Source organism: Pteronotus mesoamericanus, unplaced genomic scaffold (genome assembly GCF_021234165.1).
Source record: "Pteronotus mesoamericanus isolate MK-2021 breed Mesoamerican mustached bat unplaced genomic scaffold, CSHL_Meso_final scaffold_21, whole genome shotgun sequence".
NCBI classification, from domain to species: domain Eukaryota; kingdom Metazoa; phylum Chordata; class Mammalia; order Chiroptera; family Mormoopidae; genus Pteronotus; species Pteronotus mesoamericanus.
The window spans coordinates 6,087,228-6,100,671 of NW_026555310.1; the positions used below are offsets into that span (position 1 = coordinate 6,087,228).

The 13,444-nt window shown below is 47.0% G+C and overlaps 1 protein-coding gene across 1 annotated transcript; it reads right to left on the minus strand.

Moving 5' to 3' along the window:
• Positions 1–581: 581 nt before the first annotated feature.
• Positions 582–2,784, minus strand: CCDC184 (coiled-coil domain containing 184). The gene has a single exon (XM_054591183.1). It carries the CDS (start codon positions 2,391–2,393, stop codon positions 1,806–1,808), a length of 588 nt encoding a protein of 195 aa, XP_054447158.1. The 5' UTR covers positions 2,394–2,784; the 3' UTR covers positions 582–1,805.
• Positions 2,785–13,444: the final 10,660 nt, after the last annotated feature.

The window sequence follows — 13,444 nt, forward strand, 5'->3', positions numbered from 1 at the left end:
CCACCCTCAGCTCATTCTTCCAAATTTTGTTTGGGGCAGCCTTGGGAAATCTCCAATGCCCAAGGGAGCCGACTAGAGTTGATGTCAGCCTACGCTCCCTGGGGTGAGGCATTCTCCACTAGAGGCCTGAGGCAGTTATTGCAGTTTCCTTTGTGATGTGTCACTCTGCTCACAGAGATCCCTAGCAATCCCTCACAAACAATAGCCCCTCTTGAACCCTCCCATGAAACAGGTGTCAGGCCATTCCAGGACTCAGGTGCCAGGTGCTTCACTGAAAAGAAGTCTCTTGCACATCTGGAGTTCTGGCTACTAATAACCCTCGTTAGTTTCGGAGTCTCAACATGTACCCTGTCCTTTCCCAGTCCAGCCTGGGGGTCAAGGTCCAGGATGGAAAGGAAAGCGGGTAGAGCAGGCAATGCCTGTTTTGACTAGGGCAGGTATGGTCATCTCCTTGGAACCAGAAGCAAGGAGAGAGAAGGGAAGTCATGGTCCCTGCAGTTCCCACTAAGCCCTGGACCATGCAGTGAGCAGAGAAGCCCAACCCTGACATCCCCCTAGTACCAGTCAGCAAGGAAGGGAGATGACGCCTCTTTATTAAGGTTAACACCAAGAAAAGCATTGAGAAGGAGTACACAGAGGAGGAGGAAGGGCACACAAAGTCACCACTTGAAGAGGTAGGAGGGAGGCACATCAGTTAAGAACCTCAGGACAGTCACATGCTGCATGCCCTGGTTGTGGGGGAAAAGAGGGACGGAGGGGGTAAGCGCCATGATAGCCTGGGGCTCACAGAAGGGTCTGAAGCCCCCTGAACCTAACACCAGAGCCACAAGCCCTGCCCCTCAGGGCTCACACACTACTGCACAAGTAGACACACATAACACACACAAGACATTATGGAGGCAAGACCGAGAGGCAGCGGGCAGGGACATATTGAAAGGAAAAGGAACTGAAGTTAAGCGGGTGTAGCCAGGAGAGAGAGAGTTTTTGGATGCGGCCCCCAAGAGCCCCTCAAATGTCCCCTAAATCTGGGCTGTTGCTGAGAACCCCCGAGTCTCTGCCTGTGGACTGGGCTCTTTGTTCTCTAAGTCCCAGTGAGTGGAAAAAGCAATTCCAGATGTAGTCAGTGACAAGGCAGGATCCGCTCTGCATGCAAAATCCTAGAGGTTGAGCTATTTTGTCTTCATGCACATTCACAGCCAGCTCCTCCTAGCCCAGGAGCCCTGGGAACCCCATTCTCCCAGGTTCCTAGGGCTGCAGTTCCCTCCTCAAGCTTCCTTTACCAATCAGCAGCCGCAAAGATCTGTGTGAGGGGAGAGGCTTCTGCAGAGCGCCGAATATCTTGGATTTCAGTAGAAGGGGAAATTTTCTGTTGCCAGAACAGAATACCCCAATTCCTTTAATTTCTAGGTAAATCGTTAGAGACTATTTGCCATAGTCCTAGCTAAGTCCTTTGTTCAGAATAGAAAAAGCAGAATTTTATTTACACAATTCAGGGGTTCTCCTGTTGGCTGAGGAGGGGGAAAAGGGCAGGGGAGGGGATGGATGGGAGTCCAGAGGTGGGCGCTTCCTCTCCCGGAACCTCACCTTTCCGCAGTTTGCAACGTCTCGCTTGGTTAGGCAGAAAGAATTCTTGACGCTCCCAAAGTCCTTCACCCTATAAATCCTTCCTCAAGGAGTCTCTCTCTGCCTGACCCACAGAGCAGCGGTCAGAGTGAAGCGTGCTGCACCGCGCCGTTCAGTCCCCTCACGTCATGCACTCGGAAACCCAAAGCCAGCTCGGGAAAGTAGTGCCCCTCGGTGTCCCCTCACAGGGAGGCCTCGCCCTCCAGCTGCAGCAGGGTAATGTCGGGTAGATCGAGGGGCTCCACAAGTGGCCCGTCCCCCCCCAGGAGAGCAGCACAGGGGCTCTCTGAGCGCTCACAGTGACTAGTGGGTGTGGAGGAGCGGGGCATTTCCTTCTCTTCTTCATTGTCGTCCTCCTCGTCCTCAGGATCGCGACCCAGCAAAACGCTGTCCTCGCCCCCGGGCGAAGGGGTCTCGGGCTCTTTGGGGGCGCCCGGGAAGCTACCCTTGCCGCGGACCACGCCCAGGCCGCCCTGGCGGGGCGCCGTGGTCATAATCTGGCACATGGAGACAATGGCTCGCTGGTTGGCGCACACGTCGTCTGAGAGCACCTGGATGTGCGAGGCCTGTTCGTCCAGGGCCCCCCGCATGGCCCTCACGTCCTCAAACAGGGCCTGCAGCTGGGCCTTAAGGTGCTCCATTAGTTCCTTCATGCCGCCGTTGTACTCGCTGGAGATCACGTCCCCAACGGCCGGCACGGTGGACACCTCCAGAGGTGCCGGCATGTCGCCGCCGTCCTTGGTCATGATCTCCAGCAGACCGTCCTCCATTGAGTGGCAGAAGCGGGCGGTGGCCGCTGTGGGTCCGATCCAGCCCGACTCCCGGAATGGAGGAGGGGGGAGGGGGAGAGGTCCCTGGAGCGACAGGGAGGAGCCGAGGTTAGAGGAGGCTTTCGAGAGGGGCGGGCAGCCGACGTGAGGAGAGGAATCTCGGCGGCGGGAGCAGCGAGATCCGGGGAGGCTCGGGAGAGCCTGCGGGACGGAGACCCGACCGGAGTCCCAGGGCCGGCGTCTCTCCCGCTCGCCCCGGGGCGAAAGCGCCCTGCTCTGCCTCGCCTCCTGAACTGCGCCCGTGTCAGCGCCGTCCTCTCGGAGCCACGAGCAGCAAGTGCTCGCCGGTTCCCTGGGTCACAGAAGCATTTGCGGAGGGGCCCGGGTCGAGACCAAGGCCAGTAGCGGGTAGGGCTCGGGACTCCCCTCGGCAGTTAACTGGCAGCGCCCGCGAGTGTGGTTGGAGCGGCAGGGGCGGGTCTCCCAGCCGCGGCGCGGATGCTCCCGTTTCCAAGGCGACGCATGGCACGTAAATGACGTGTGTCTCCATGGCAAGCAGGAAGTGGAGAAGAAAAGGGAGGATGGCTTGGAAGCTGCATTGGGGCTCTGGTGTGTGAGCTGGCGGGAGGGGCGGGAGGGGAGGGAAGGGGACGCTGCAGTGGCCTCAGCTGGGGCTGGAAAGAGCGTGCGGCTGCAGTGTTTAGTAGGAAAGCAGGAGAGAGCAGCCTGCTGCATAATCCCCCGAGTCCGGGAGAGGTCATCCCTTCCCCAGGCGGGGTGCTAGGCACGGAGCGAGCCCAACTGCCTTGGAAGGACAGTCACCCGCCCGCAATACTTTCTCAGAGGATGGCGCCACAGCCAGTCTTGCTTCTCTTTCCTCTAGCCGTTCGCAGGAAAGCTAACGGGGCAGAGGAGCGGGCACTAATAAGCCCAGACGGGAGCGGAGCGGCGCGCGGCGGCGCCCTGGAGCCGGCCGCGCCCGGCCGCGGAGGTGCAGAGGCGGGGGAGGGCTCCCCGGAGGGGCCCGCCTCTCGGGGTGCTGCAGTAAATCAGCCCTCGTGCTGTAGATAGAGCGCAGGACAGAGAAAGGATGGGATTCCCTCCCGTGTGAGACCCAAACACTCCTACCCAGGGCACTGGGAGTATTTCCACGATGGTGAGACAAAGTACTTAGGTTTTGAGAATGAAAGCTCTACATGGACAGAGAGTTTTTGTCTCTTCCGCGCCCTGTATCACCATCACGGAATCCCCAGAATCTAAAATAGTGCCTGGCACGTAGTAAGTAAATGTTCAATATATTTGTTGAATGAATAACAAGAATCACTATGTCCCGTTCCCTCATCCGTAACACTACAGCTCTCACATAATGCATTTAGGAGACCTGAATTCAATTTTGTTTCTGCCACTTATTCAGCGACCTTGAATAAATCATTCTCATGGTTTGTTAGCGGATTGGACTGGATAATTTATAATATTATCTCTTTTAAAAATATATTTCATTGATTACGCTATTAGAGTTGTCCCAATTTCTCCCCCCTCCCTTTGCTCCCGTCCATCCAGCAACCCCCACTCCCTAGGCAAACACCACACCACTGTTCATGTCCATGGGTCATGCATATAAGTCCTTTGGCTACTCCATTTCCTATACTGTACTTTGTATCCCCCATGGCTATTCTGTAACTACCTATATGTACTTCTTAATCCCCTCACCTCTTCACCCATTCCCCGACAACCCTCTCCTATCTGGCAATCATCAAAATGCTCTGCATTTCCATGATTCTGTCTCTGTTCTTGTTTGCTTAGTTTTTTAGATTCTATTTTTTTTTTAAGACTTTATTTTTAGAGGGGAAGGGAGGGAGAAAGAGAGGGAGAGAAACAATGTGTGGTTGCCTCTCACATGCCTCCTACTGGGGACCTGGCCTGCTACCCAGGCATGTGCCCTGAGTGTGAATCAAACCAGTGACCCTTTGGTTCACAGGCCAGCACTGAATCCACTGAGCCACACCAGCCAGGGCTAGATTCAATTTTTGATAGATATGTGTTTATTGTGTATAGTTTTGATCTTCTTCTTTTGCTTAAATAAGTCCCTGTAATATTTCATATAATGATGTTTTGGCGATGATTAACTCTTTTAGTTTTTTCTTGTCGGGGGGACCTTTATATCTGCTCTTCAATTCTAAATGATAGCTTTCTTGGGTAGAATAATCTTGGCTGCAGGTCCCTGCTTTTCATGACTTTGAATATTTCTTGTCAATCCCTCCTAACCTGCAAAGTTTCTTTTGAGAAATCAGCTGACAGTCTTATGGGATCTCTCCTGTAGGTAACTAAGTGCTTTTCTCTTGCTGCTTTTAAGATTCTCCCTTTATCTTTAACCTTTGACATGTTCATTATGACATGTCTTGGAGTGGGCCTCCTTGCATCCATCTTGTTTGGGACTCACTGTGCTTCCTGGACTTGCATGTCTGTTTCCTTCACCAAATTAGGGAAGTTTATTTTCATTGTTCTGTCAAATAGATTTCCAATTTCCTGCTCTTTCTCTTCTCCTTCTGGCACCCCTGTGATGTGAATGTTGAACCTCTTGAAGTTGTCAGAGGCTTCTTGCACTATCTTCATTATTTTGGATTCTTTCTTCTTCCTCTTCTCTTGATTGGTTTTATTGCTTACTTATGTTCCAAATCATTGATTTGATTCTCAGCTTCATTCACTCTACTGTTGTTTCCCTGTAAATTGTTCTTTCTTTCAATTAGTGTATTCTTAGTTTCTGACTGGATATTTTTGATGCTATTAAAGTCCTTACTAAGTTCCTTGAGCAACCTTATAACCAGTGTTTTGAACTCTGCATCTAATTGATTGCTTATCTCCCTTTTGTTTAGTTGTTTTTCTGGAGTTTTGAGCTGTTATTTCATTTGGGCCATGTTTCTTTGTCTCCTCATTTTGGCAGCCTCCCTGTGTTTGTTTCTATGTATTAGGTACAGCTGCTATGACTCCCTGTCTTTGTAGTATGGCCTAATGTAGTAGGTGTTTTGCAGGGTCCAGTGGCATAGCCACCCATATCATCCAAGCTGGGTACTCAAGGTGTGCCCTCCATGTGGGCTGAGTATACCCTCCTCTTGTAGTTGAGCTTTGGTTGCTGTTGGCAATCAATGGGAGGGATTTACCCAGGCCAGTCAGCTGCAAGGACTGGGTATGACCACTGACCATCAACTTCTGCCCTCCGTGGAGGATCAGCTGTGCAGGGGCAGGGTGATGGTGCTCCAATGTGGTCTGTAGCTGTCCACTGGTGCACAAGCCCTGGGGTTTCCCAAGAGGTGCAGACCAAGGTCAGCCCCTATCTGTATTCTGCCTGGGGTCACCCTTCCTGACCTATAAAGCAATCTGAGATGGCTGCTACTTGTGCTGCACTTGGAATCCCAGGTGAAGCCAAGCTGTGAATCTAGGATGGCTGCTGCTGGTACTGGACCTGGGGTCACTTCACAAGAGGTACTGGCAGCTACAGGTTCACTAAGGCTGGCTGTTGCTTGTTTAAGAGGATTTAGAAAGGTGTGAAGCATGAGCCAAGACCAGCGATTCATGTGGAAAAGTCCCTGTTAACAGCTTGGATGGGCCTGTAAGCTGCGTGGGACAAACAGTGTTGGCCAGGTTGATGGAGTCTCAGATATGGCAACTGCCTGCTAGCTATGTGGTTCTGTCAGGGGAGGGTTCAGAAAAGGGACAATGGCCTCTGCCTGTTTTTCTGTCTAGGAGAAAACTGTCCTGCAGCTCTCGCCTTGATGTCAGATACTTCAGTCCCTCCCTGTGTGCCACTGGTGCCTTTCAAGCTTCTACCCTGGTGCTGGAGCTCAGAGTGGTTGAGTCTGAGTAAGTCTGTTTGTGGATTCTTTAAGAGGAACGCTTGGGACTCCAGAAGTTTATTCCACTGACTCAGTCCCCACTGATCTTTGTAACCAGAAGTTATGGGGACTGTCTTCCTGGCACTGGAACCCTGGGCTGTTGGGTCTGGTGTGGGGCTGGGATCCTCCCCCCGAGATATCCCTCCTGAAGTTTTATCCATCACACATAGATGTGGGACCAGTGTGTTTTGTGTCTCTGCTTTCTCCTACCATCTGGATGGATGTGATTTTTCTTTAAACTCTGTAGTTGTTAGACTTCCATTCAACTCAATTTCTGATGGTTCCAAGTGATGGCTTTTCTATATTTCAATTGTAATTTTTATGTTGTATGTGAGGAGGTGAGCTGTGTTTACCTATGCCACCATCTTGACCGGACTATAATGTTATTTCTAACTCTGAATAACTTTCTGCATCCGTTAATAGGTAAAATGGAGAACTATTGACAGTGTATGGAAGGGGCGGGTGTGGGGGTAGGGGGGCTGCGTGTGAAGATAATTCCACCTGGTAGGACCAGTGCTCAGGTAATGACATTCACTGAGTGTCTGAACCTTTATGACAACTTTTTTTCCCTATTTGAGGTGTGGAGTGGGAAGGGGAAGAAAACTTGAATTTAACATATTTACAGATAACTTCAGATTGAGAAGCAAACAGTACCTGGGCAGCAGCATACTAACTAATGATGAGCTTGGTAAATTGGAGAAGCCAAGTGATCAGAAACCAAAAGTGAAGTTCATAGGAAGAAATAAATCTGGGAAAGAGAAACAAACTGTATCACTCCAACAAGGGGAAGAGCTAGGTATGGGTGAGTGTTTTGTACACTGGAGATTCAAAGATAGCAAAAGGAATACCTTGGACTTCCCTGGTTGCATACTCTAGTGAAGCGGGCTGGCCCAGAGGAACTTTTGTGGTACTACAGGGCTGTTCTGCCCATGCCTGTCTTCCTGTTATTAAAATAGAAATAAGTGGGGGAAATATCCTAAATAGCAGAATGTTTCATCTAAGGCATTGCCAATATAATCAAGTATTATGCAGCTATTAGAAATTTGATTTCCCTAGACAAATATATGACAAATTAAAACTCCTACAGTATTGTATTTTTTTAAAACAAATGCCCCAATCCCATTTGCTTCCTCATTCTTTCCTCACTTAATTCCACAAACTTGGGGCTCTCTTACCTTGGTTATCACTCTTACCTCCACCGTGCCCCATAGGTTATTCCTAAAGCTCAGGAGAAGATAAAAATGCTTTTCCTTAGTTTCCCTAAGCAAGCCAATGTGGCTTGGTATTTACAAAAGGACTTTACCAAAAAAAACTATAGGAAAACTAGAAACAGAGACAAGATGTGAGCACACACAGCCAAACAGCTGAGCTTACACCGCATAAATTTTGGATCATATTTATATCAAGCATGTTTTCAGGGATTACAGGTTCAATTCTTTCCTGAAGAACTCTGTTATAATCAGAAAAGACTGGCATGGCTTGCAGAGTTTTTTGCCTAGGTCTGTTCCTTCACATCTCTTTACCAGCATTTGGCTTGGATGATTTCATCTTGCCAGCCCCCTCACCCCTTGGGTGAGTTCCTGCCTTCTATCTACAAGAAGTCACCCTGTCCCCAGTATAGGGCCTCTCATCATGGCCGGTGTGGCTCAGTTGGTTGGAGCATCAACAAGTGGCTGAAGGGCCTCTGATCTTAGCCTTAACCTTACATTAAACGTAGCCCCCACACAGTAGGAGCTGGATTATGCCATCATACAAGGCCCTTGGCCACACTTGTTGAGGATACCATGTATGTCAAGGCTTTGAGCATAGGATTACATCATGCTGCCTGGAGGCACTAGCATGAAGTCCACTGAGAGTTCAAGGGGTCTGAGCCTAGAGTGAAGGGAAATTATTGGAGAAGCACAAAAGAACATGGGAAACAGGTGCAGAGATCAAGGGGTGCAGCTGATCCAGTCGAGCTCCAGGTCAGACATTTGAGAACTAAGGGTAGGTGGGAACTGGGGGAATGGACTAGTAGCAGGACTTGAAAATCTAGGGAGGAGACAATTCATGCATCAGATTCAGAACCAGGTTATTTTAGGAATTCTGGCTGAAAACCAGACAAGGAAGAATAGAAGGGTCTGGTCTCAGAAAAATAAGAAGGTCAGATGCAGTGACTAAAGCAGAGCCTCAGTAAGCTTGCTGGGTTACAGGGCTGGGCTCTCTGGGCACCAATGCCCCAGGGTTTGCTGAGTGAGTCTATTTCCAAGCAAAAGGGGGCGAAAAGGGTACTCTGGCCATGTCACTAAAGTATGCTATATAGCAAGAAAAAATGACCCTGACACACTCCTCTTCTGCTTCCTGCCTTTTTTTTCTATCCTCTGGGAATCACCTAGCCATGTTATTTTGTTATTCCAAGGTTGAGGGGGAAGACTCCATGCTGCATAGGCATGGTCTCCATCGGGTACACCTACTTCCAAACATAACATTCTCACTAAAATTATGATTCCTAGTAGTCTCTGCCATTTTCCTCCATCTGGTGTCTGCCTTATCTCCAGTCTCTATTTTTTATAATCTGTGTACTTTTTGCACTATAAATACAACAGTCATGATGAAGATGCCGTCTTGACTCATTGAGATCGGAATGCTACATCTTAGGTCTACAGTCCCAGACAACACTCCCCAAATTCAACTGTTACGAAGCTGGGTTGCCTTGTGGCCCATTTCAGCATGATAACACATTCAAAAGAAACACAACCGATGGCCAAAAAGAATTAGAAAGCAATTTAGATTTTTATTATAATCTCTGGGGAAATTCTAAAAAGGTTTACATTCTTAGCATAGAGGAAAACATCTTAAGCTTCCCTCCTTCTCTATTCATCTCGCACATTATGGTGTAACGGGTCTGCCATTCTCTCTCCTTTCTTCCCAAATACCTCCAAACTTTCTCCCAAGCCCAGCCCCTGCTTTTTCACTCTCTCCACCTTTCACTTATTCTTGGATGTATACTTTTTCTCTGTGGCAGGAAGAAACTCCTTGCCCTTGTTTCAGCTCCTTTGATTCTGTCCCTAACCCCCCTAACCTGCACAGGGGTCAGGTATGACAGCTTTCAATGACAGGGGGCCCATCCTACAGGGTTGGAGAAGCTAAGAATATTCATATCGTTGTGGGTTTTGTCTGTCACCTATTAGACTAAATTATCTCAGGATGAGAGGGCGGTTTGCCTCTCACAGGGGTGTGCTCATCTCCTCCACTCTTCCAAAGAGAAATGGGCACGGTCATCTTCAAGGACCCTGAACCCTTATGAGCCTCTCACTGGAGAGAGAGTCCAACTGTCCCCACTCACGAGAGATTCTTGTGCCTCGCAGACTTGGCCAGGCGTTGAGCCACACACTTCCCCCTTAATTAAGGCCTGAACTGGTCTTCCAGTTGCTTGCTCTGTGCCCTTCAACTACTTTTAAGAATGTAGTGGCCTTAAAGGACACTCCCCGCCCTCACTTTTTTCTCTTTCATAGTAACTTTACTCAGAAGAAGTCCAGGGAACCTTCCAACCTCTCATGCAGGCTTATTTTCCACTGAAAACAACCTTTCATTCCAACGAAACCTGTGTTGCTGGTGTGCACCCTGTTTTTCCTTTCTGCGTTGCCCCCTGCACTGGCTTCTGCCGTGTCCACACTTGCAGAGGTCTTTTTCCCTTTTAGTGCATGTTCAGTCATTTGTCCTGTGCCTCTCTGACCGTTCCAGTCTGGGGGTTTGTTAGGGAGCTGGCCACGTACATAGGCATTCAGAGCCCTGGGTGCAGGGCCTCACGCACCCTCTATCCTCTTCATATATTTTCTGCCCCCAGAAAGTTGCCAACAGCCCAGGGCTTGATTTGGCTCCAAGTCAGAATCCTCATCGGGCATTAGTAATGCTACTGCCTGAGAACACTCATCGTTTCTGGTACCATGGGGCAATTTTGCCAGAGTATCAGTCCAATTTAGAAGAAATTATGTCCAAGTATCTGGGCAAGATATGGACTATTGTATGTCTAACACAAACTTCTCTTCCATTTAAAAGAATTTTTAGAAATTTAGCGTTCCTCAATACTGACTTGTGCCACCTTCCACTTCGCACCTGTAATATCTTAAGTAAGTCTGTGGTATTTTGATGTAGAAATTCATATAAAATTTTGTAGATCTCGCTCTCACTACTACATCTATTTATGCCCTCTCCGCACCTCTCAGACAGACCCTAAAAACACCAATAAGAGCAGTTTCTACTACTTCCCTTTTGCTTTGAGGTGCTATCCCAAGGCCAGCAAGGTATGATCAGCACCTTGCTGTTCTGTTCCACACACACAGATGGGAACTACTCTAGGATTATTCATGATGGCATCAAGTCCCCCAAAAGTAATCCACATCTTCAAAGTATTGCAACATAGTGAGGAGAAGGGCCCTTTTTCCAGCTTTTCACCCAGACCTTGAAGCCATTGCATGAAAATAGCTCCCTTTCCTGTAGTTAACCACCTGTTCACAGTTTATAGGCACGGTGCCTGCTTTGTTTGTTTGCTCATTGTCTTTCGCTTTCCTACCTAAAGGTACAATGATCCCCTTCACTCCAGAGTGCTCTAGTCTGTTTACTTCATTTTATTCTTCTCCACGGTGGTTATCAACATCTGTTATACTATATTTTTACTTGTTTGTTTATTGGTTGGTTTTTTTGTTTTTGTTTTTTGCCTCAAACTCAGGTATAAGATCCATTAGAGGACGGTTTGGTTTTGTTCACTGCCATATCTCTAGCACCTAGAATAGTGCCTGGCACAATGGCTCAATACGTATTTGTTGAATAGATGCATGAATGAAGCCTGAATCCGTACCTAGAAAAAGAAACATCTTCCATAATGACATGTAGTCTGCAGAGCTCCAACTCTGCCTTATCTTAGAGAGCAATTTAGGTTCTTTAATTTCAGCCACCTACTTTGGTGATTTGTGGCTTATGTTCACCCAACCAATTAAATTGCCCCTTTGGTGTTTGGTTTTTTTTTCCTTTTTCCAACAAAGAAATACTATAAGACACATGGAAGTCTCCACCTCTTACAAAATAGAAAGTCAAAACTCAGGGTCAGGCAACTGCTTGCTCTCCCCTATCCTCAAAGATGTTTGTGAATGGGATGATGTCTGTATCCCCATCCCATATGTCAAGGAGAACTCATGACTTTTATTCTACTGGAGACAGGCTCAAAACAAAAACAAAATGCTGCTACTGGTTATAAGATTGGGAGCTCACTGAGAAGGGATATAATAAGTAGAAAGGTTACTGTGCTTTGAAAATAGCGTTTCCCTTCCCTTTAGGTTCCTGAACTGGCAGACTAGTAATTTAAGGTAATGTTAGCCCAGGGTACTTTTTGATGAAATAAAATAGAGGACTTCTGTCCTTTGCTTGTGCCTTCCCTACTTCTGTTCTAAAACCAAACCAAACAAAAACAAAAATTATCCACATTGATCAAATATGTAAAAAAGAGATATAAAGATTAGTCTTCCCAGGATAGTAAAATCAAATTAAAATCAAATATCAAACCTAGATCAGAAAAACAATATTCCAGGAATAAAGGTTAATCTTTAAACAACCTTAGCAGTACAACTTCAAGACCTTACTATTCTGCGCAGTGTTGTCTGTGTATCTAAGGAGCAGAGGGTAAATGTGAAGTTCACTAGTGATTACCCAAATCAAATGCATTAAACTGGGACTTGATTCCCCTTAGAAGGTGATCCTGAATCACATATCCAATCTTCCATTCATCCCAGTTTGTCCAGTACAATATCACACCCCTACTTCTAGTTGCTTCTTATGTTATTAAAAATCAATTCCCTCTTCTTAATTGCATTAGTGGCTTTTGCAGCTCAACAGAGCAGTAAGTACCATCCCAGACATCTCCAGGTGTGACGGGTAAGAAACTGCCCACAGTTTCACATTATGAGAACATTGAAATTTCTAGTATTTAAATTGTAATGAGATCGGTGGAACATTGGCCCCTCTGCTTCATGCTCGTGGGCTTTTATTAGTGTTTCAGGGGACATAAACTTCCAAGAAAAGAGTGATTGTGAAGAAAGGTTCTAAGAAAATGGAGATGGAGCATAGAGATGATGCCAAGGCTGAATTTGAAAGGAAATTCCATGTCTAAGAAAGAAAGGAAATAATCAATTGAGGTGAGTGAGAGAAAGAAAGCTATAAAGAATTTCTCAGTAAATCTTTAGCTCTGAGGCAAATGAGCACAGAAGGTAGCAGCGTCATTCCCCGGTTCCAGTCTGAGGGCAGGAGGTAGGATGAGGCATTTATACAAGGGTTCTTAAAAGGCTTATTGAGGGTGATACATGAGAAATAGCCTGAATCTCCTTTTTGGGAGGTCTCGAAAAATGGGAGAGAAGCTTATTTTTCTGAGTTTATCTTGAAAGGAAATAGGTTTATTTATGCTGCACCCTGCCGCTCACATTTTAACCACAAACCAAAAATTGAAAGAGTCCTGAAGTGATTGTGTGTTTTTCAAAACAGGAAGATTATCATAATCTCTGATACAATTACTTCTTTAATCTATTTCCTCTTCCCCATTTCTACTAGTCAACTTCAGGTTCCTGTTATCACCTGCCTGGAGGATTGTAATAGCTTCCCTGTCAGCGTCTCTTCTGCCCGCTCCCTTCTCTCTCCTCCCTGTGCATCCTTCTTTAGGGAGAGTCAGAAGAATCTACCTAAAGTTCAGATTTGAGTCTTATTACAACCCATTTAAAAATGTCCCAAAGGCTTCCAGTAGCCTCCAGCCTCATTTTTTCTACCTCTTTCTGCCTCACTGTTTACCATTGAGATGTACAAATCTGCTTGTAACTCCTATACCCCCAGCATAATTTCATGCTTCCATACCTTTGCTCATGCTGTTCTCTATGTTTAAAATGCCTTTCTTTCCTTTCCTTTTCTTTTCTTTTGGGTCTTTATAAAGTGTGAAATATAACACAAATATATAAAATTAAACATACATGTACAATTTAATGAATGAAGACAATACCTGTATAATCACTGCCCAGGTCAAGTAACAGAATGTTGCAAGCATCTCCTCCTCCCTGCTACCCAAAGTAGCATATTCCCATGCTGGAGTCAAAATCTTCTCCCTCCTATGGGTAAGCACTATCTTGATTATTACATTGATAATAA